Source organism: Propithecus coquereli, unplaced genomic scaffold (assembly GCF_000956105.1).
Source record: "Propithecus coquereli isolate 6110/MARCELLA unplaced genomic scaffold, Pcoq_1.0 Scaffold821, whole genome shotgun sequence".
Classification (NCBI taxonomy): Eukaryota; Metazoa; Chordata; class Mammalia; order Primates; family Indriidae; genus Propithecus; species Propithecus coquereli.
Window position 1 is genome coordinate 135,981 of NW_012154408.1, and position 23,453 is coordinate 159,433.

General features: G+C 49.9%; 1 protein-coding gene across 2 annotated transcripts in view; it reads left to right on the forward strand.

Annotated features, from left to right (window-relative positions):
- Positions 1-22,519, forward strand: part of PCGF3 (polycomb group ring finger 3) — a 59,638-nt gene extending 37,119 nt beyond the window's left edge. For both annotated transcript variants that reach the window (XM_012663695.1, XM_012663696.1), the window contains 3 exons: positions 16,527-16,664; positions 21,064-21,144; positions 21,707-22,519. In XM_012663695.1, the coding sequence (XP_012519149.1) occupies positions 16,527-16,664; positions 21,064-21,144; positions 21,707-21,754 (267 nt within the window). In that variant the 3' untranslated portion in view covers positions 21,755-22,519. The remainder of the gene's footprint in view (positions 1-16,526; positions 16,665-21,063; positions 21,145-21,706) is intronic.
- The last annotated feature ends 934 nt before the right edge of the window (positions 22,520-23,453 follow it).

Sequence of the window (23,453 nt, forward strand, 5' to 3'; positions counted from 1 at the left end):
AGGTCATCTGACATTTTGTTCAGGTCGTTGGGAATTTTTAATTCTATTTCACACTATTTTTATTCCAGGAATTACCTCTTACTTTTACTTGGTTTTGATACAATATTAACAATTGTTTAGATTATATAGGTTTCTATGGGCTTTTTTAGTGTCTTTCTCCCATGATCTGATGGATTTACCCTCTGTCGTCCTTTCTCATGGGCCGTCTGGCATCCTCGCGTCCCTCCGGCAGTGTGGTAGTGATCTGAGTTCTGTGTGGTTCCCTCACATCTGAGTGATAATTTGGGTGGATATAGAATTCTAAATTCAAAATAACTTCGTCTCGTGACTTGTAAGTCCCTTCCTTCCTAAGTCACTCAGATGATTGATTGAATTATGCACTTTTAACACTAAGCATCAAAGAAAGAAAACAAGAACAGGTAGGAAAGTGCTCGCTGCAGAGCCCCAAGGGCCTGCTCCCAGGCCGGCCCCCAGCCGCATGCCACTGGACGTCCTCCTGTGGGGGTGGCCGTGGGCACTGCGTGCATGGGAGAGTCTGGCCACTTACAAGCCATGCTGGGCTCCAGCACGACTGTGTCATCCAACAGGGGACTCGGTGTTGAGGCTCAGGGTGGCATCTGAGTAAGCAGATTGCCCTTCCTCCAGACCTCTGCCCCCATCTGCTGAGGGCAGCCCGCCCTGCTTGCCAGCTGCCGGCAGGGATCTTAGGCACAGACCCTGAGGAACAGACCCCCAGGTGCCAGTGGCCCAGCCAAGTCTTCCTGCTGAGGGAGACTCGTAGTAAACCGCTGAGCAGCACAAAAGTGTGTCAGATCTGTGTGCTCAGAACAATGTCTAATAACCCAAAAATGTTCAATAAGGCCTTTGTGTCTCCGTTTTCTGAGGTAATAATCATGATACTTGTTTCTGTGGAAATTCCCTTTGTGGACTGATCCCCGTTCTTTACAGGTAAACTGTCCCCCTGCTTTGGGACCTTGTGGATTTCTCTTTATCTTGGGGTAGAGAGAGTCATGGGAATCCATCTCTTGCGATGTTTTTGCTTGTTCTGTCCTGAAGCCCGTGTATTCATCTCTTCCCTGCAGGGACGTTTTCGTCTCCTCCTCCTCCCACCCGCTCGGTGACCTCCCCGAGGACCAGAAGACTCTGGGCTTACCCTTCAGATCCCTAACTTGCTTTACAGCTGTTTTCGTGCATTTCTTTTTTAAAAATGCAAACCATCAGAATATTTAATTCGGAAGTCTCCTTCCTGCACCCTGACTTCTCCCTGGGCAGCGGCATGTGGCTCCTGTTCCAGATTTTTCCTCCCTGAGCTGTTTCTTCCGGAGACAGGCTTTGGACGGGCATTCCGCTCTGTCTGTCCTCAGGCCTCCAGGGAGGCTGGGGCTGGAGGATGAGGGGCAAGGCCAGAGCTGCTATAGAGGGCAGGTCGCTGCCTGCTGTGGGGTCCCGAGTGTCCTGGGCCTTGGGGGTGGGGATGTCATGGTTGGGGATCCTAAGCTGGCTCTGACCCCTGTGCAGCCTCTTTCTTCAGCTGCAGGGCCTGTGGGTCATTCGCACTGGGTTAAAGCTGGGGTGGAGGCAGGAGGGGCCAGGTCCTGCCAAGTCAGAACCTGTGTGTGGCTGAGACTCCCGCCAGGTAGACCCCAGAGCCTCAGGACGCTGTCGCCTTCACCTCCTCTCAGGCCCCTGCAGGGCCTCCAGACTCTCCGTCTCCTGCCGTCAACTTTTCCAGCCTAAGAGTTTCTGGTCACCTGGTACCCATCTATCCAGGGCCATTCTGAACCTACTCCTAATGTACCTTTTTACTGTCGTTTTGGTAGGCTTCATCCTCAGTTGAACCAAAAGGGGTTTCTGTTTGTGGCTTAGTTCAGACAGATGGCACCGACAGCGCTCATCGAGGATGGCCCCGATGTGGTCACCAGCCAGACTGGCAGGTGGGCTGGGGCAGCGCCACCCCCTTTGCTGGAAGGCCCCTTCCCGGTTCCAACAGCTTTCAACCCTGAGCTGCTGGCTAGGCCTGGGGCAAATGGCAGCTTCTACCCCAGTGCTGACAAGTCACTGAAGCAAACAGTAAGAACATTAGAGTAAAACTAACTTCACTTTTAAGAAGTCTCTGACACTCTCACAAGGCCCATGTTTAGCCTGCTTCTGAGCCAGTGGACCTCCCAGTGGATTTCCTAAGGATTCTTGCTCATGGGAGGGGCATCTCTGTGTCTGGTGCTCCCAACACCAAAAAAATTTGTTTTGTTTTGTTTTTGATTCAGAGTCTCGCTGTGTCTCCTGGGCTAGAGTGCAATGGCTCGATCATAGCTCACTGTAGCCTTGAACTCCTGGCCTTAAGCTATCCTCCTGTCTCAGCCTCCAAAAGTGCTGGCATTATAGGCATGAGCCACCGCACCTGGGTGGGTGTTGGATTTTATCAGATATTTTTCCAGCCCAACGACAGAGTTTTGGTTCTGCTAGTATGTGTTCATCTTCATTCCTCACTGAGGAAACCTGTGTTGCGCTCGAGGCGCAGGGCAGGGGCACTGGGAGCTATGGCTTTCCTGTGTGTATCCTGTACTGAGCATGCATGGACAGCTGTGACAGAAGCAGCTCCTGTCCAGCGTAAGACTTAGATCAGGGGCTTCTGGCCCCTGTGTGGTCTCAGCCTCCTTCCCCACATGCACCTTGGGGATCTGGGCAGAAGGCCCTGGGTGGCGAAAGGACTCATACCTGTGACCGCCTGATGCCGCCACCTTGGTGGGCCTTGCCCCCTCCTCTGTCCTGCAGAGCTGAGCACAAGAGGGCCAGGCTCTGGCCTGGTGGTCAGCTCCCAAGCCAGAGCTCTGGCGAAGCAGAGTGGGCAGGCAGCACAATCCCAGCCTCCAGCAGAGCCAGCGCTGAGCTTCATCCTCGGGAAACCTCTCCACGATTTTGTCTTGCTTATTTGGGCGGGGGTAGTGTGGTGCATCCTCCCTGTTCCGCACGCTGAAGAAGAGGTTTCTAACACTTCACCTTGAGTCTAAGGTTTCCCTCCCATTCCTAGTTTGCTGAGTGTTTACTGAGAATGGTGTTGGATTTTCTTTGGCATCCTCATAGCTCACTATAACCTCAAACTCCTTGGCTCAAGCAACACTCCCGCCTCAGCCTCCCAAGTAGCTTGGGAATATAGGTGTGTGCCACCATGCCCGGCTAGATTTTTAGATTTTTTTTTTTTAATTTTCATTTTTTTTAAAACGGGGTCTCACTACCTTACCCAGGCTGGTCTCAAACTCCTAGGCTCAAGCAATTGTCCAGCTTTGGCCTCCCAAAATGCCGGGATTACAGGCATGAGCCACTGTACCTGGCTGGGCATTAGATTTTATCACATGTTTTGTCAGCGTCTATTGATGGGGTCACTTGATTATCTTCCTTTAAAATGCTAATATAGTAAATTGCAGAAATATATTTTTCAATTGCTAAACCATCTTTTCATTCCTGAGATAAACTGAATTTGATCATAATTTTAAAACTATATTTTTATTTGATTTGATTTTGCTTGCTAATATTTCTTTAGGATTATGTATGTATGTTCAAACTGAGATTAGCCCATACATTTCTTTTCTTTTTTTTTTGGAGACAGAGTCTCACTCTGTCACTGTGTCGCCCCAGGTAGAGTGCAGTGGTGTCATCATATCTCACGGCAACCTCAAACTCCTGGGCTCAAGCGATCCCACCTCAGCCTCCTGACTAGCTGGGACTACAGGCCTGTGCCACCATGCCCAGCTAATTTTTGTATTTTTAGTGGAGAGGGGGTCTCACTGTAGCTCAGGTTGGTCTTGAACTCCTGAGCTCAAGTGATCCGCCTGCCTCAGCCTCCCAGAGTGCTAGGATTACAGGCACAAGCCCCCACACCCCACCCATACTTTTCATTTTTTCGTGTGTATTTGTATAATTTTGGAATCAAGGGTACGTAAGTCTCATAGCTGGGGATAGTCTCTCTTTTACCATTTTCCTATTCTCTGGAAAAGTTTATATAAGATTCGGATTATCAGTTTATTGAATGTTTAGTAAACTGTCTATGAAACCAACAGATCTTGGCTAGTTTGAGGAGGGGTGAGTAGATGATTTTTAACTACAAATTAAATTTCTTTAATGATTTTAATCGTACTCAAATTTTCTGTTTCTTTTTTAGTTCATTTTGGTCAGTTATATTTTTCTAGGAGATTTTCTACTTGGACTTAAATTGTCAACTTTTTTGGCAGAAAAGCAGTTCGTGGAATTCTTGTGTTTTTTCTCCGTCATGACCACCTGTGCCTCTGTCTTCTCATGCTGTCTGCGAGACTCGGTCCCTTCTTCCCTTGCCTCTGCTCTTTTTAGGTCACCCTTTTGTTTGTTTCCTAAACTCTTGAGTTGAGCATTCAGATGGTTTCCAGATATACAGTTTGGTCCTAAATAATTGTGAATTTTCATTATGATTTCTTTTTTGACCTACGGGTTATTTTTTTTCCAATTTTCTAAACCAGGTTAAAATACACATAAAATTTGCCAGTTTAACCATTTTCAAATGTGCCGTTCAGGGGCATCAAGTGCATTCCTGGCGTTGTACAACCGCCTCTCTCTAGTTCCAAAACATTTTCGTCACCTCAGAAGGAGACCCGTCCCACTGCCGCCCCTCCCCAGCCCCGCCCCACCGGCCTGGCCTCCGTCTATGGATGTGCCTGTTCCGGACATTTCAACTAAACAGAATCACACCAGATGTGGCCTTTGGTGTCTGGCTCTTTTGCTGAGCATCGTGTTTTTGAGGTTCATCGTAGCCAGCGTCTGAGCTTCATTCCTTTCTAAGGCTGAGTGATGCCCCTTGCGTGGAGGGACCACGATTCGTGTGTCCACTCCTCTGCCGGTGGGCACTTGGGCTGCCTCCATGTGTTAGCTATCGTGGATAATGTTGCTGTACATGGGCATACAAATCTCTCTTTAAGACTCTATTTTCCATTCTTTTGTGTGTATACTCAGAAGTGGAATTGCTGTTTCATGTGGTAATTCTATTTTTAACTTTCTGAAGAACCACTACACTGTTTTCCGCAGCAGCTGCTCCATTTTATTATATATTCCACCAACAGCACACAGTGGTTCCAGTTTCTCCCCTTATCAACACTTTTTCTGGGTTCTTTGGTAGTAGCCATCCTAGTGGGTATGAGGTGATATCTTACTGTGCTGTTGATTTACATTTCCCTAATAACTAGTAATGCTGAGCAGCTTTTCACGTGCTTATTGGCCATTTTTGTATTTTCTTAGAGAAATAGCTAAAGTCTTTTGCCTTTTTTTTTTTTTTTGGAGACAGGGTCTCACTCTGTTTATTGGGCTAGAGTGCAGTGGCATCCTCAGAGCTCACTGCAACCTCAAACTCTTGGACTCAAGCAATCCTCCCACCTCAGCCTCCCAAGTAGCTGGGACTATAGATGCACACCACCTTGGCCAGCCAATTTTTATTTTTTGTAGAGATGGGGTCTCACTGTTGCCCGGGCTGCTTTTGCCCATTTTTGAATTGGATTGTTCTTGTTGAGTTACCCATGGGTTATTTTTAAAAGTACATATTGAAAATTCTAAACATCAAAACATACTATATGACAACAGTAATTAAGACATTATGTTACAGGCATGAAGACAGACTCATAAATCAATGGAACAAGTTCTAAAATCTAGCAATAAACCTTTAGATTTATGGTCAGTTGTTTTTCAGCAAAGGCGCCAAGGCTCATTCACTGGGGAAAGAATGGTGTTTTCAACAAATGGTGCTGGGTCAGTTAGATATCTACATGCAAAAAGATGACTCTAGGACCTTGGGTCGGGCCGAGAATTCTCATATTCTGTTACAGCAAGTGTTATAGTAAGTGGTCCCAAGCAGCACGTGGAAAGTCAGAGAATCAAAGTTTATTCGCCGGCGGGCTCAAAGGGGCCTCGCCACCAAATTCTGAGCCCCGTCTACCCAGTTTTTCCCACTTTTATTAAGTTGTTGGTCTGGGGGGTAGGGTGTCAGGTGGTTAATGCCCACCAGGTAATAGGTTAGTTGATATGTCAGATAATAGATTTAGCGTTATGCTGATGTGCCAGGTAATAGATTAGTTAATGGGCCAGGTGATAGGTTAGTATTATGCTGATGTGGGTCTTCTGTGAGGGTGGGGATCTCAGGTGGTTGATGTGCCAAGTAACAGATGGGGGTTTTCCTTGTCATTCCCCCCTTTGATGCCCTTATATGTCTACTATAGGACATCATTTCCCAGTGGGTATAGTAAGTCCAACAAGCTGGCTTGCCCCCTGGGGCTATATAGGTTCGAATATTACCTATAATGGTTCCAGTCCAGTATTTCTTTCCCCCGCTGTGGCATACCTCAGCCTGACTATGACATGTCTTTGGCATGTAGGTGCGGACTGTGAAACCTCCCATGGTCCAGAAGCCTCGAGTAATCCCATTAGTGGAGGGAATCCAAGTCCTAGCATAACAAGCCTCAGGGCAGGGTTTCCCTGCCATAGTTGTTAGGGCGAGTGCCCCAACCAGGAGGAGGGTAGGGACTGAGGCAGGAGTAGACATCCTATAATGAGCCAAAATACCACAGTTAGAGACGCCCTCTGCAGACCAGTCCAGTCTCCCGGAGCTACCACGGAGAGTCCAATCCCCAGTAAAGTCACTACAACCCCAATGAGGGCCAGGGCCAGTGGTCCCATTTACTCCTGTTCAGTCGTGGGTGTGGCTGTTCTCATTGGGAGACGGTTAAGCTGGATCTTTAGTGGGTTCTGCTGGTCCTGATGTGCAGTCCAGAGATCAGTTCCGTTGTCTGGTTCAGCCTTTTTCACCCGGGAGTGATGGATCCACGGAGTGTTACCTGCAACTTTAACAGCAGTGGGAGTAACTAATATCACAGTATGGGGACCCTTCCAGGTGAGCTCTAGGGGTGTTCTTTTCCAGTCCTTTACCCAGACTAGATCCCCAGGTTGGCGGGGGTGGACAGGGAGACCCAGGACGATAGGGGTTTTTTCCTAGGACGGTGTGGTGGATATGGCGCATAGTTTTGGCTAAGGCTTGGAGGTGTGTGTTTATGTTCAATTCCCCTAGTTGTCTAATGTCTCCCCTTAATCACTTGATGAGTGGGGGAGGTCTACCGAACAGGATTTCAAAGGGCAAATATCCCGTGGGCCCCTGTGTACACCTGACTCTGAACAGGGCTAGGCTTAGCGTGTCTACCCAGGGTAATAGTGTTTCCTGACATAGCTTCGCTAGAGTGGTCTTGAGGGTCCGGTTCATGCACTCTACTTTCCCTGAGCTTTGTGGCCTATAGGCTGTACGTAGTTTCCATTTGATTCCTAGTGCCTTGGTGAGGGTTTGCATGACCTCTGCAGTGAAGCTTGGTCCGTTGTCACTGCCAAAGGAGAGTGGCAGACCGTACCTGGGGGTGATTTCTCTCAGTAGTGTTAGAGCAGAATTGACCGGGAATAGACCAAGATGCACATAGAAATATGGCAAAACAGGTTTATATACGCCGGTGGACTCAGAGGGGGATTTTTCCTCCCAAATTCTGAGCCCCAAATAAAGAACGTAGCAGTATTTTATACATTTTGCTTGGGGCATAGTTAATGAGTAAGGAAGTGGAGCATAGTTACAATGAGGTCATTTTTTAGTGGGGGCAAGGTCCAGAGCAACCTTAGTTCCAGGTACAGAATTCCTATGGAATGTCTTTCTGTCTTATCTCACCTTAGCTGGAGTTATTGCAAGTGGTTTATAGCTGCTTAGGGAAGACAATGGGTTAGAGCCCTGGCAGTGGAATTTTCCACTACAGTAGAAGCTTTGCCACTTCCCTAGCCTTTTCGGTCCAGGTAGGGACTGCCTCAACTCAGCCTGAGAAGGTGCATATCACTACCAGCAGGTATTTATAGCCCCGACATGGTTTTACTTCTATGAAATCAACTTCCACATCCTGGAACGGAGAGGTTCCGGTATACTGAATTCCTGGGGCGGGTCTAGGCCTCACCGCTGCATTGTTTTTAGCACAGCTCTGACAGCAGGCGCTGACTGCTGCAGTGATAGACGGAAGTTTGGCGATATAGTAGTACCGGGTGAGTAGCTGCATGAGGGCTGTTTTCCCTAAGTGAGTCAGGTTGTGATGTCGGTAGACAATGGAGTATGCTAATTTATTGGGGATAAAGATGTTATGGTTCCATAGGTGCCACCAGCCGTCTGAGTCCTTCTTGGCCTTCTTTTGCTCTGCCCACTGGTTCTCTTCTGGGGTATATTTTGGTTCTTCGGGCCACTCAGGTGCCAACAAGATTTGGCATTGGGTTGGAGTGTTGTCCTCTGAACATTCTCGGGTGGCTGCATTTCTGGCTGCTTGGTCTGCCAGGCGATTGCCGATGACAGTTGGATCTGTGCCCTCGACAGTGGATGACTGTAATTTCTTTTGGCTCCCAAACTGCCTCCAGCAGTTGGAGGATTTCATCCCTATTTTGATCTCCTTTCCACCTGCAGTCGGCAATCCCCTCTCTCGTATGTTGCCCCGTGGATATGTGTCGTGGCAAAGGCATATTTAGAGTCTGTGTATATGTTTGCCTTCTTACCCCAGGCATGCCTGAGGACTTGGATGAGGGCCCATAGCTCCACCCTTTGTGCCTACCACCCTTGGGGCAAAGGAGCTGACATGATGACCTCATCGACTATGGTGACTGCAAAGCCCACCGTCGTTTACCATTCTAGATAAAACTACTGCCATCCGTGTAGAGTTCTAAGTCCGATGCTGGTAGAGGACTATCTTTCAGATCTGGCTGGCTGCCATAGACCTCCACTACCGCCTTGGTGCGTTCATGATCCGGGGACCCTGGCTCGGTGGGTAGGAGGGTAGCAGAATTCAAGGTTCGCACAGTCTCCAGGGTGACCCATGGATTTTCGCATAGCAGTCCTTGGTATCATACTAACTGGTTGCTTGAGAGCCACTGGTGCCCTGAGGTGTTCATTAGAGATATTACTGTATGAGGAACTCGCACACGGAGGTTCTGTCCCAGTGTGAGTTTGTCTACTTCCTTGACTGGCAGGACGGTGGCCACCAGTGCGCAGAGGCAAGGCAGCCATCCTGCCGCTACTATATCCAATTGTTTTGATAAGTAAGCCACCGGTCTCTGCCACGGGCCCACAGTTTGAGTCAAAATTCCCAGAGCCACTTATTTCTTCTCGTGTACAAACAGGTTAAAGTCTTTGGTGAGGTCTGGTACCCCTAGTGCGGGGTCTCTTTTTAGTAAGTCTTTATTGCCTGGAAAGCCCTTTCCTGACTCCCGGCCATTCCAATTCTTTGTTTTCAGGCCCGCATAGGGCCTTGTACAAAGGCTTGGCCTTTAGGGAGAAACTTGGGATCCAGATGCGGCAGAATCCGGCCGCGCCAAGGAATTCTTTGAGTTGTCTCCGACTGGTCAGCCTGGGAATTGTACAGATGGTGTGCTTCCGCTCATGTCTCAGTGTCCGGTGCCCCTGAGTGATGTGGAAACTGAGGTACTTCAGCTGTTGCCTGCATATCTGTGCCTTTTTCCAGGAGACTTTGTATCCCTTGTCAGTGAGCAAGTGGAGCAGGCACCAGGTTCCACGGTGGCAGCCTCCTCTGGTTGGGCTTGCTAGAAGGAGGTCATCGACATACTGTAGAAGTGTGCAGCGGGTTTCTTCTCGCGGAAAGGAGACGAGGTCAGTGGCCAGAGCCTCCCCAAATAGAGTTGGTGAATTTTTCAATCCCTGTGGTAGTCGTGTCCAGATCAGCTGGGTTTTCCTTCTAGTCTGAGGATCCTCCCACTCGAAGGCGAACAGGGGCTGGCTCTTCGGAGGAAGCCACATGCAGAAGAAAGCATCCTTTAAGTCCAGGCAGGAGAACCAGGCAGCGTCAGGAGGAATGAGGCCCAGGAGGGTTTATGGATTCGATACCACTGGGTGGAGAGTCACTGTAGCCTCGTTAATCAGTCGCAGGTCTTGGACAGGCCGGTATCCACCTCTGTTGGGCTTTTTGACTGGCAGGAGGGGAGTGTTCCACAGGGATTGACACTCCACCAAAACCCCCTCCCGCTTAAGCGTATCGATGTGTTCCTGAATTCCCTCTTGAGCCTCCTTGGGGATGGGGTACTGTCGTTTCCTGGTCGGTTGGGCTCCCGGTTTCATCTCGATCACCAGGGGTGCATGTTGGTGTGCAAGACCGGGGTGGGGGGGGTTGTCCTCTGCCCAGACCAACGGAAAATCCTGCCAGAAGTCAGGCAGGTTCTTTTTCTCTTTGGCCTCGTCGTATAGCTTCCATTCTGATTCCTGGGCAGGGTGACCGCCATTATGAGAGTCTCTGGAGCACCGAGCGTGAAGCTCATGGTCCCTTCTGAGTGGAAGGTGATCTGGGCTTCCAGTTTGCTCAGGAGATCTCGACCTAGGAGGGGAATGGGGCAGTCTGGTATGTATAGGAATTCATGTCTTATCTGGTGGCCCCCCATCTGGCATATTCAAGATTGGCAGAAGGGTCGAGCTAGTCGAGCTCCAGTGGCTCCCACAGTAGTGGTTTCCCGCTTCGTAAGTGGAGCCACTGGGGTTGTTACCACCCAGTGTTCTGCCCCAGTGTCCGCCATGAACGTTATTGGTTGGCCCCCCACTTCCATTACAACTGTAGACTCTCAGGGGCCAAGAGTTAGGGAACCCGGTTGGTCCTATTCTGAGTCGACCCCAGTGAGACAGATGAGGTCCTGGGTCTCCGGCTCCTGCTGGAAGCCCCTGAGCAGGTTCCTGTTTGACGGTGGGTGGTTTCTTTTGTTGGGGAATTCATGCTTCCAGTGACCAGACTCCTTACAATAGGCATGCTGGTCAGGCTTCAGGGTCCCTCGTCTCATCTCCTGGGTCCTCCTTTCCGTGGCAGGCCAGGTTTCTTGGCTGGGTCAAGTTTTCCGAGGGCAGCGGCCAGGAGAGCAGCTTTCTGCTTCATTCTCTTGTCATTCTCCCTCTGGGCAGCCTGGTCTCCATTAACATAGACCTTCTGGGCCACTTCCATCAGCTGCGTGATGTTCATTCCTGCAAACCTGTCAAGTTTCTGGAGTTTCCATCAGACGTGAGCATAGAACTGCCCAACAAATGCGGCATTCACCATCCGCTGATTTTCGGCCGCCTCTGGGTCAAAGGGTGTGTGACTTGGTAGGCCTCACAGAGGCGTTCGTAGAATTTGCTAGGTGATTCCTCTGGCTTCTGGGTGATCAGAGCAACTTTGTTCATGATGGTTGGTTTTATGGCTCCCTCCTGGACCCCGTGCAGGAGAGCTTCCCGCTACCTTCCAAGTGCCTCTTGTCGGGACCTGGTGGCGGGGAGACTGACAGTGGCAGGGTGTCTGGTGGTTTCAAGGGTACTTCAGGAGGTGTCACGGTAGGGTTGTAGGAGGGTAATTGCGGGGAGTTAGCTACGCTCCCAGGAAAAAAACCGGGTCCGTTACTTAGGGGTCATCACAAAGGATAAGAAAATAATAGAAAATGGAAAATAACAGAAATAAAAGAATACACAGAGACGAAGGTATAGTTTTATAGATTTATAAAGATAAAAGGCAAAGCGGGGTACTCAGGGGTCACTACGATATCCCTGTCAATCATAAGGCCCAGAATAAAGTTTCACATGGGCATTTATAGGTACAGAGATCAGTTGCCAGGGGTAACAGATTTACATAATAACAGGTAGTTCGTTTTGGGTTAAAAGTCTTTCAAAAGGCTTCTGTAAATTCCTTAACCAACTCTGGTTACAAAATCTTTCAAGGACAAACTTCTAAGTTCTAAGATAAAATTATCACTTAACAGAAGGGTTAAACAGAGATATAGTGGCTCCATATTTCTTTATCTAGTTATTGCAGATAGAGACAGGTCATCAGAAGTCAAGCAGGAACCGTCCCTTGGGCTAATTGTTTTTAGCCGCAGGTATCTGTCTCTGGGCGGACACTCTCGGATCAACTCTCATCCCATGGTTCCATGCAGACCTTGCTTTGTCCTGCAAAGCAGGCAAGAACCAAGGGGTTGAGACCTGCAGCAGTCACCTTGGAAAGTAGCTGCCACTGACCTTTGAGATGCCCTCCTGAGGCGAAGCTGCTTTTGATATGCAAACTAACACGTTCACATATTCCTTCAGGGAGAAGCCCTGCAAAACTCCTGAGACCATTTCTGTCTCTAATATAGTTATATTAATTTATGGAGCGACAGGTAATGGTGGATCCTCTTCAGGGGCTTCCTGATAGATGGGTTTGGACAGTTTGGAGTCTCTGGTCCTTGGGCCACAAAAATCCTGCTCTGTCCCTTATTAGCACAGAACTGGACCCAAGGGGGCATGGTCTGAGCAATCTCTAGCAATGAATCTATCTAAGGGAATTGGTCGGGGTGGCCACAATCCTGGTCACAATTCTCCAAACTGCTCACACAGTGGGGAGGTCTGAGGTTCCTGTTGCCATTCGTGTTCACAGAAGGCCCTAATTCTCCTGGGACTCAGTGTGACGCCATAATCTCCCGTGAAATCCTTCTTAAAGTTCTTTAACATGCATTTAAGAACTGTAGGCTGAGATTCTACGCTACCCATCCTGGACCCTTGAACAGTGTCGCAGCTTAACAGACAAAGGGGGGGTGTTTCAGGTGTCCCCCTGGCTGCATCTCTCGCGGGAACTTAGGCATGTCTTAGCGAAGGTGTGCCCGTATAAACCCCAGGCCTGGTCACTCCCTTTAGGGGAGTGAATCACCGTTATGCCGTATGACGCCGCCGCAGAACCGCAGGTGAGGACCCCCTCAAGTTCCGTAGCTGTAGGGGTGAAACCACAGTCACTCTTCACTCATGCATTCAGACAGGCAGAGGATACACGTTCCCGCCCTGGGAACTCCCTGCACTCAGGAGGTGATCAAGCTCCTCTTCCGTGATCTGACGGGCCTGACTCGGGCGGTCCCGGGACGTTACCTGATCTGATGCCTCCAGACCTAATTTGACTTGTCCATCCCTCTGGTGTATCCGTGCGAGTTCGGGACCCCGCAGCCGGCTGAAGCTCCTGAGGAACGAAGATATTCCACAAAATGGCAATTGGCACCGGTTCGCTTCTGTCGCCAAGGTCCCACCGGTCGCTGCACCTGTCCCCGAACTGGTGGCTTCAAGGGGCCAGTGTGGTCGGTTTTCCCAGTCAGGGAACCAAAATGTTACAGCAAGTGGTCCCGAGGACAAACCGAGCGGCACACGGAGAGTCGGAGAATCAAAGTTTATTCTCCGGCAGGCTCAGGGGCCTCGCCGCCAAATTCTGAACCCATCTAGCCGATTTTTCCCACTTTTATTAAGTTGTGGTGGCCTGGGGGGTAGGGTGTCAGGTGGTTAATGCCCGCCAGGTAATAGGTTAGTTGACATGTCAGATAATAGAGTTAGTGTTATGCCAATGCACCAGGTAATAAATTAGTTGATGGGCCAAGTAATAGGTTAGTATTATGCTGATGCAGGGTGGGGGTCTCAGGTGGCTAATGTGCCAAGTAACAGATGGGGGTTTTCCTTATCAGTTCAACACTAAGAGCATAATCCATGGAAGAAGAATAATGAATTGACTTAATCAAACTAAGAACTGCTGCTCTTCAAAAGACATTATGAGGAAAATGAAAAGATAATCTGCAGACTGGGAGAAAATATTTGCAAGTCATATCTCTGATAAAAGATTCATATCCAGAGTATATCATTCTTATCACCCAATAAGAAGGTGAACAACCCCAACAGCTAAGTAAGAGATGCAAGTCAACACTTCCCCAGAGAGGACGTACAGACGGCTCGAAGGCTGGGCTCATGCTCCTGATCCCGGCACTTCAGGAGGCCGGGGTGCTCGGGGTGCCCGGGATGCTCAGGCCATGAGTTGTGAGTTTGGTTAATAATCACATGAAAAGATGCTCTCATCACTAGGCATTAGGAAATGCAAGTTAAAACCACAAAGGAAGAGCAGTGATTGCCAGGGGCGGGAAGCAGTGGGGTCCATGGCAGAGAGCCAGAGTTGTTGGAAATGACAGCTCTGTAAATTTGCTGAAAGTTATTGAATTGGATACTTAAAAGAAGTGTGTGTAAATTATACCTCAATAAAACTGTTAAAAAATCACAAGCATGTTTGTAATTTAGAGTATTTAAGTAGGCAATACATTTCCATAGTCCAAAGATTAATATCATATAAAAGGTTTAAATTCCATTCTCATTCCTGTTACTGGCCCTGGCCCCATGTGGAGAATCACCTCCTGCTACTTCCTGAATTTATGCAAATCTGAGCAAAAATAAATGCTTGCTTTCTTCCACCTTTCCTTAACACAAAAAGAGAACTCTACTCTTCTGTCCTGTGCGTAGCAGAGCCTGCAGTTTCCACACTGGTGCCCTCAGGCCCCCACACCTTCCTGGGGCACTGGGATCTCTCCCGGCTGTGCCTGCAGAGCTTCGTGCACGGTGCAGACTGGGGCTGCTTACTAGCTGGCTGCACTACAGTCCACATAGCACCTGTGACCCCATCACTTGGGGTCCAGCCGACCCCACTTCTGCGAGCCCGAGAGGGTGTCTGCCTACAGAGGGTGGGACCCGCTCTCCCTTGCTGGGAAAGAGAAGCCCCTTCAGTGGTTGTGTGTTCGTGTCCAGTCAGTGTGAGTGTCACTAGGTGCATTCAGGTCTAGAAATGTCTCTCTTCCTTAGGGGATTTTTTTCTCAATAAGCTTTATTTCTTAAAGTCTGATTTATCTAATAGTAATCTAGCTTCTTTGGGTTAATATTACCAGGTATTTCCCTTTTTAAAATATCCTCCTTAAATGTGACACTTTTTACAGCACAGAGCTAGATTTTTTTAAAAATCAAATTAGAAAATCTTTAACCGGCAAGTAGTTTTACGTTTGCAAGGTTCCCGCGAGTTGGCTTGGCCTCTGCTTTCGAACTTCCCCCTTCTGGCTTCTGTTGGGTTAGTGAGTTTTCTTTAATCCCTTTTTCGCTTCTACTGTTAAGTTGTTAAGTTCTACTTCTGTTATTTTGTGGTTACAAGATGTTTAAATGAATATTTACATTTTTAAAAAGTCCAAAGTTAACCTCCAGTCTGTGCCCAGCCGCACCCCAGGCCCCACCCTGCTCCCCAAGGACTCACACCCTGGGGCCTCCTCTGCACCCAGGGCTTGTCCTCCTGGGCTACTTGCTGGTCTCTTCACAGTTGGCTCAAAATGGCCCTGTTAGCTCTTTGTCCTGTCCGTACCGTGGGGGCTCTTTGTTTTCTGGGTCAGTTGCAGTTGCTCCTGGGGGGCCTTTGATGGCAGTTGCAAGTATCTGGGTCTGTATCTTTTATTTCTTTTGTTTTGGATTGTTTCGCTTCCTGAATCTGAAGATTTACATCTTTCATTGTTTCTTAAAGTTTGCCTTTCCCAGGTTGTCTGTCATTTCCCTCTGGTGCCCCCACTCTTCCCTCTGTCTTCCTTTCTCTTAACTTTTCATTGTGCTGTTACATTAATTGCTGTCCTTGTCTCTTTACTTCTTATCGGTAATTCCTTCAAATGAATTTTTAGAAAGTGACTCTGTCTCTAGCTGAGACTAATCTGTGGCTCAGCCATCCACTGAGTTTTTCATCTCGGTGAATGTTTTGATTTTTAAAAGTTACATCTCCTTATCTTCAATACCTGTCTGTTCTTTACTCATGATGTCTCACGTTTTTAACCTTTCTTTTGTATCTTCTGAAATTTTAGATAGATTTCAGTCAATTCCTTTGTTAGCCCTTTTATCTGGATTTTTAGGGGCCTGATTGTGCCATTTGTTGTGGCCACTACTGAAGGACGTTTGCTGGGGACGTTTACTTCCTCACCTGGGGTCCCTGGGGCCTGGGATGGGGGGTTGTCCCCCTTAGCAGATTCCCCTTTGTGTCTGCTGGCACCGCGCCATTGTGATTCTGCGGTCACTTTCAGCTGTTTATCTCCTGGGCACCCGGGGCTCACCTGTGTTTTCACCCCGTGGCTGCTGCATCTGGATGGCAGCCATGAACTTTCAGACCTGCCAAGAATGCTCTTTTCTTCTCTGGTGCATCTGCTGTCCTCTTCAAAGCCAAGCACAGCACGCCTTCCCTCATAAAACCTTCCTGGATGCACCGGGTGGGATCAGTGTCGCTGCCACTGTTTGCTCTGCGTCTCTGCACATCGTGCCAGAGACGTGAGGGTGACTGCTCTGCACCCCACTGGGTAGAAACTCTCAGGACAGGTTTAACTCAGACCAAGAACTCAGGCCTGCGATGGAGAAATGACTCTGGGATTTACTTTAAGGTATTACGTTAATAAGATAGAATTAACAGGGTTAGATTATATTTCAGAAAATGTCAAGCAAACTGTAAACATTTTAAGACAATGTGTGTAAAATGATTAAAATAAAATTATTTTTCTGCAGTATTTCCGATTTCAAAGCAGATTTCTGATTTCAAAAAGGTCAGCAGTCTTAGATTTAGGAATTAGTAGGTTTCTAAGACAGCCTCCTAGGAACAGTGCAGTCAGATCCGTCCTGACGCGTCCATGTGTCCTCCCTCTCAAAGGTGAGCATCTGTCTGGAGTGCAACAGCAGCAAACTGCGGGGGCTGAAACGGAAATGGATCCGCTGCTCCGCCCAGGCCACGGTCTTACATCTGAAGAAATTCATCGCCAAGAAACTCAACCTTTCATCTTTCAACGAGGTAATAGTTGATCCATAAGTAGGAACTATAACAAGTCATGTCTTCTTTGTAAAAGTGATACTTCTAAAATTCTTGGGTTTGTTTTTTCTTAACAACTTCAGAGATTTTTTTTTTTTTTTTTTTTTTTGAGACAGAGTCTCACTGTGTTGCCCAGGCTAGAGTGCCGTGGCATCAGCCTAGCTCACAGCAACCTCACACTCCTGGGCTCAAGTGATCCTTCTGCCTCAGACTCCCGAGTAGCTGGGACTACAGGCATGAGCCACCATGCCCGGCTAATTTTTTTCTATATATTTTTAGTTGTCCGATTAATTTCTTTCTATTTTTAGTAGAAACGGGGTCTCGCTCTTGCTCAGGCTGGTTTCGAACTCCTGAGCTCAAACAATCCACCCGTCTCGGCCTCTCAGAGTGCTAGGATTACAGGTGTGAGCCACCACACCCGGCCCAACTCCAGAGATTTTAATCAGAAAAAAACTTAATTTGTTTTGCCTACCCTGCCAGATAGCGTGGTAGGAAACAGTGAGGGTTGTTAGAGGCTTGGGACCAGGCGCCTGCAGCCCCCTGCAGGTGGAGAGTGGGGGGACTGCGTTATGGCAGGCTGGGGACTTTCCTCCTCAGGAGGGATTCTTCTCTTCTGCACTTCTGCAAATGGGTGGGTGGTCGGTGGGCTGAGGGATGGACAGGTGAATAGATGGATGGATGGATGGATGGATGGATGGATGGACAGAAGGGGCACTTCCAAGTTGTGATAAATACTGAGAGTAGTGAAACCCGGTGGCCTGCTGGTGGGAGGGGGGCTGGGGGCTGCAGCATGCGAGTACAGGTGAACATCCCCAGGGCAGGGACACTGGGTGGAGGGTGCAGACCATCACAGGATCCAGCTCTGCACAGGTTAGAGAGACGTGGGGCGGTAAGCGGGCACAGGTTTGAGGTGCACTGTGCGGAATGGGTTGTGGGGTGCAGATGTGGAAGCAGGAGAGACTGGCCTTGGTGGAGCCAGGCAAGGTGGAGAAGTGGACGGACTTGAGACGTGTTCTGGAGCAAGTGGGCGCAGTGGTGGCCCCAAAGAGATGAGCTCACATCCTGACCCATGGAGCCTACGAATGGGATCTTACATGGAAAAAAGATCATTGCAGATGGAATTAAGTTAAGGATCGTGAGCTGAAATGATCCTGGATTATCTGGGAGGACCCTAAATCCAATGACAAGTCCTTACAGGTATGAGGCAGAGGGAGACTTGTGGCAACTGAGTCACAGAGTCAGAGGCTGGAGGGAAATGGCAGAAAGAAGGAGCCTCCAGTCCTCCTGGAGCTGAAGAGACAGGAAGGATCCTCCAAAATTCGTGTGCTGGAACCTCGATCCCTAGTGCAGCTCCCTTGGAAGGTGTGTGGGTCGTGAGGGCTCCACCCCGTGAATGGAGTCATGCTGCCGTGAAAGGCGCTGTGGGAGTGGGTTCTCTCTTTCCTCGACGTGAGGACGCAGCAGGAGGCCCTCACCACAGCCAGCACCTTGTCTCGGACTTCCCAGCCTCCGGAACTGTGAGGAAATCGATTTCCATTCTTTATAAATTACCCAGCCTATGTGTTCTGTTACAGCAGCACTGAACAGACTATGACACTCCCCTAGAGCTGGAGAGAGAGCATGGCCCTGGCAACGACTGGATTTCAGGCTTCTGGGCTCCACACAATGAATGTCTATGGATTATAGCCCCAGCGTTGGCAGTTCCCACGACAGCCCCAGGACACTACTACAGAGAAAGCCAAAAGAAGTTGCTGGTGGACTCGGTGGGGCTGCAGAGGGCAGGAAGGGGTCAGGAATGACTGCGGGGGCCTGAGCACAGGGGTGGCATCTTTGGGGACAGGCTGGTATTGGAGAGGTGAGCTGAGGACCGGGGAGCCAGAGTCTCCACGAGGGCTGCCCAGAGCCCTCAGAGAAACCGAGTCAGGATGTGAGGAGACAGGAGAGAAGAAAACAGAAGAAGGCTTTCTGCTAAGTTTAGAGGACAGTGTCTGGGGGCAGAGGGGTGAGAGGTACTTTGATTTTCCTAGGAGGGCAGAGGTGCTCAAGCTCATTTGGAAGCAGGGGCATGAAATACACCTGGGGGTGGCCCAAGGAGAGGTTGGTAGTCCAGGGTGAGGCCCTTTCCTCCCTGGGAACCACCAGAAGGAAGGATGTGAGGTTTTCCCACAGTAGGTGGCGATCAGCCCCTGGAGCCCCTGCTTGCATCACGGTGGGTTTCAACCTGCAGCTCAGAGCCCCGAGGGGTCCCTGGGACGCCCTGAGGGCCTTTACACGTGCTGCGCAGCCACAGGGTGGCAGGATCTGAGCGCTGAGGACTGAGAGTCTCTGGGACTCATAGGACGAGGACACCAACCTCGAGATGGGGACCACTGGCCTCTGGTGGGGATGCACACAGTGTGTGTGCGGATGGGCAGTGTGGACTAGGAGCCGCTGGTGGGGAATACTGACGGCGGCGGCACGGGCCAGGTTCAGAGGTGGCCCGTGAGGCCGTCTCCAGTGCTAACCCCCCACCCCCACTTTCATCAGATTCGTGCCTCATTAGAGCACCCACGAGATGCTCTCAGAGCCGGCCTGGGTTGGCCCGTGCCTGGCCCTTCCCGAAGGTGGGGGATGCTCCTCCCCATCCCCGAAGGAGTTTGAAGGACAGTGTGGGTCAGCATCATACGTCCTCAGGGAGGCACAAATTAAAATGAGATACCACTGCACACCTGTGAGAACGGCCAAAATCCAGAACACCAACAGCACCACACGCTCATGGGGGTGGGAAGCAGCGGGAACGCCTGCCGGTCTGGTGGGAACACAGGATGACGCAGCCACTTTGGGAGACAGTTTGGTGGTTTCTTAGAAAACGAACAGTCTTACCACAAAAGCCAGCAGTCACACTCCTTGGTATTTACCAAATGAACTGAAAACTTAGGTCCACGCAGAAACCTGCACATGGATATTTATAGCTGATTTATTCATAATCGCCAAAATCTGGAAGCAACAAGACGTCCTTCGGTAGGCAATGGATGAACAAACTCTGGCACATCCAGACGATGCAGTGTTATCAACACTAAGAAGAAATGAGCCATGAAGCCACACAAAGACATGAAGGAAGCTTGATTGCACATTGCTAAGTGAAAGAAGCCGATCTGAAAAGGCTGCAGACTGTGATTCCAACTACGTGACATTCTGGAAAAGGCAAAACCATGGAGACAGTAAAAGATCAGTGGTTGCCAGAGGTCGGGGGAGGGTGGGATGAGCAGTGACACTGCTCTGTTTGATGCTGTAACCATAGACGCATGTCATCAGACCTTCGTCCAAACCCACAGACTGTGCAGCCCCAAGACTGAGGCCTGTGTCAGCTCTGGACTCTGGGTGATGGTGGCCTGGCCCATGTGTGTTCATCGATGGCGACCAAAGACCACTCTTGGGGGGATGTTGAGAGTGGGGAGGCTCACGTGTGTGTGGGCAGAGGTACTGGGGCACTCTGGCCTCCGTTTCAATTTTGCTGTGAAGCTAAAACTGCTCTAAAAAAGTAAAAATCTATTTAATTAAAAAAAAAAAGCGGGAGCCAGTTCCTTTTCCCACTGTTGTGAGAGTGTGAGAGGGATGGCTTGGCCCAGAGGTGGGGCCTGGCAGGGACTGGTGCTCCCTGGATGAGCAGTCTGGGGCTGGCCTGGTGGAGTGAGCTGGACCCGGCATGGGCTGGACCCCCCAGTGTGGGGTGGGCGGACGTGTCTGTCCTGTGGCCTCCTGGTGCCCCTGTGCAGGCGCTGTCCTATTGACGAGGGTGCCAAGAAGGGTTCAAGAGCTGCCTGAACCCTTAACAATCCTGGAGGCCCTTGGGGCTGGTGACTCCCGTGCCAACTGCCTCTCCCTGTTCCTTAGTGCATCAGTGTGGTGGACGGGGACCAGGACAGTGGCAAGGGTGTAGCCAGATTGGAAGTGCAGGGGCCTCGGGGGAGGGAGGGAGAGGCCACCCTGGCCTCCCTGGTGTCTCAGAGAAGCAGGGAGCGTGGGCTTGGACAAGCCATATGCAGCCTCATTTCTTAACACGTGCAAGCAGCCGGGCCAGTATCTCTGGGGCTGTCTGGTGCTCCGAACCCGAGGGACCCGCTGTGCCCCTGGGAGGAGCACTTGGTCTGAACAGGAGCATTGCTGGCCCCTGTCGCTGATGTGTTGCACCAGATTTCCTTTTTGGTACGAGGCAGGGATAAACGAATAAGTGAACCAAACCTCGCCTCTGTGCACGTTCATTCGCACACGATGGCGGGGTCACGTTTCAAAGATGCGCAGAGGTTTTATCCTTTCAGCCAGGCGCATCCTGCGTGTAGGCCTGAGGCTGTGTGTGCTGGCGCATCCTCGATCCTCTAATCGAAGCTTCTTCTCCCGCCAGCTGGACATTTTATGCAATGAGGAGATCCTGGGCAAGGACCACACACTCAAATTTGTGGTTGTCACAAGGTGGAGATTCAAGGTGAGACTTGTCACTTTCTAATAGTTTTATTTAATTTTCAGAATCTGTTACAAATGGCAGTTACTCGTTTGTGCTTAACCTTTTCTCTTGAGAACTTAGATGATTTAGCATAGATCGCTGTGAAGTGCACTTTCAGTCTTTCTGAAATTATCGACCCCAGAGTCAGGTGCAGTCCCCAGGCCAGAGCCTTCTGGGCCCAGGTGGACTCCCTCACCTGACCCTGGTCTGGGAGGTCGGCCGCTGCAGGCAGAGGGGGCCCTGGAGCCTCTGGGTACCTCTTTCTGAAGCAGGAAGCAGGTGTGGAGCCCTGTCCTAGGGCTGCCTGGGCTGACCTGGGGCTGGACTGGAGGTTGGAGGGAGGCGGGGAGGGGCGTGGAGGCTGGCGGGGCCAGGCCCAGCTGGGGCTCATTCCTCCAGCCTCTTTCTGGCCCAACTCCACGTCACTCAGGACCAGACCCTGCTCGTGGGGCTGTGTCCACGCACGTTTCTTCAGGCCTCACCTCCCCTGCTGAGCTGCTCTTGTCCGCCCTGCTAGGAGTGCCCTGTGTTCTGTGTCTTCCAGAAGGCGCCTCTCCTGCTGCACTACAGACCCAAGATGGACTTGCTGTGAGCAGCACCCGCACCTGCAGACTTGGCCCTCACACCCCTGGGCGTCCCGTGCGGGTGTCCTCGTGGCCACGCACTTCAGAATGTCGCCTCTGGGTGTCGTGTGGACCAGACTTCTGAATAGAGAATATTTATAACTTTTGTATGAGAGAATTCACACTCGACAAGACACTACCAGCACCACGTTTACAGAGGATGAAAACACTTCACAGTTTCGTGTAGCTGAATGATGCTCTTCTCTTTGCTTCAGTTCACAGACCAGAGTCATAAATGTAGTGTGACACGGTTTGAAAGTCACCTTCCTGACACAGATCACCTTTGCTTGTTTCCAGGTCTCAATTAATCTGAGTTCATTTCAGTTTAGTTTATGAATTAGGTTTATGGTAAGCCTCAAAAATACTTGTACTTTTATAGAATCCTTCCTAAGTTATTGAAAAAATATCTTTTCATGGTGAATGATGATATTTATGTTGCCTTTAGCTTCCTGAAGACTTGGAAGATATATAAAAGTTTAATTTAAAAGCATACCAAAAGAAGTTTCCATTAATGTTATGATTTAACCACAGTATTTAATTTCCCACTTTATGAAACACAACAAAGACAGTAGCCTCTAACTCATTAGCCTCTGTGTTGTGTGACATTGTAGGCTGGTCAGCGCGCAGACTCTCTTGGGACACACGCTCAGCACAGGCTGGGTGAGGGGGTTCCTGCACCCACCACAGCCCGGTCACAGACACGGGGTTGCGATTTCTGACACACTCAGCAGGGTAGACCAGAGGCGGTTTGACCAGCTCAGTGCTGGTTTGCAAAACAATTCTTGTTTTTAAAAAGTTCTTTATTAAAAAGGGCACAGATCCTTCAGTGCCATCATTTGATTTCCTACTTACTCTTTCCCGTTTTCATTTTGCTGAAGAGAGAGACGTGGCGTCTGGTGGACTCCTTCCCTGCCAGGCCCTTCCAACGCAGCACAGAGCGACTGACGCCATGGGGAACGTTTGCTGGTAACAGCGTCAGGTATATACAGGACGCGCCCCACAAGCACTGGTGGCGGGGTCATTTCCGCAGTTCTCCCCTCCCTCCCTGTTGGTGGAAATGGCTCGTGTACTCTGTGGCAGCTGCCAGTGGAAGGTGGCTTTTCGAGCGTCGTGGAGGATGGGGTGGGCAGGGAAACTGCTCCAGCCCCAAGGAGCTGCCTTTCGGCCATGGGCAGTGTGCACTGTCAGCCCCTCTCCTCCCACACGTTAATATTTTTGTCAAATATTAGGGGTCAGAATTACCTCTTTACCAGCACGTGAACATTTTTTCCTTTAAAACTGTAACTTGGGATGTATAAAGGCAAGAATGGGGAGAAAGGAGCCATTTTCTGGAGCAGTTGACGTGTTGTCCTGCAGCCTTCGTTGTAATCTCCACCTGAATGTTCCTGTTTGTTTCTTGTTGAACCTAGAACCCCTCCCTCCTCCTCCTTCCCCTGAGACGTTATAGATGAGCAGGTCGTCCCGTCTCCCGCTGGCCACCAGCCAGGTTTTCCATGAAGTATTTCACCTTAGAGGCGAGAATTGTTTCTTGACTTTGCTTTGAAAGTTGTTGTCTCATCGATACTCAGCTTTGCTTGTTCTCTTCTGCTTCCTGTTAGACAGGCGTGGGACGGTGGGACGGTGGGATGGCAGGAGCTGGGATGGCAGGAGCTGGGACGGCAGGAGCAG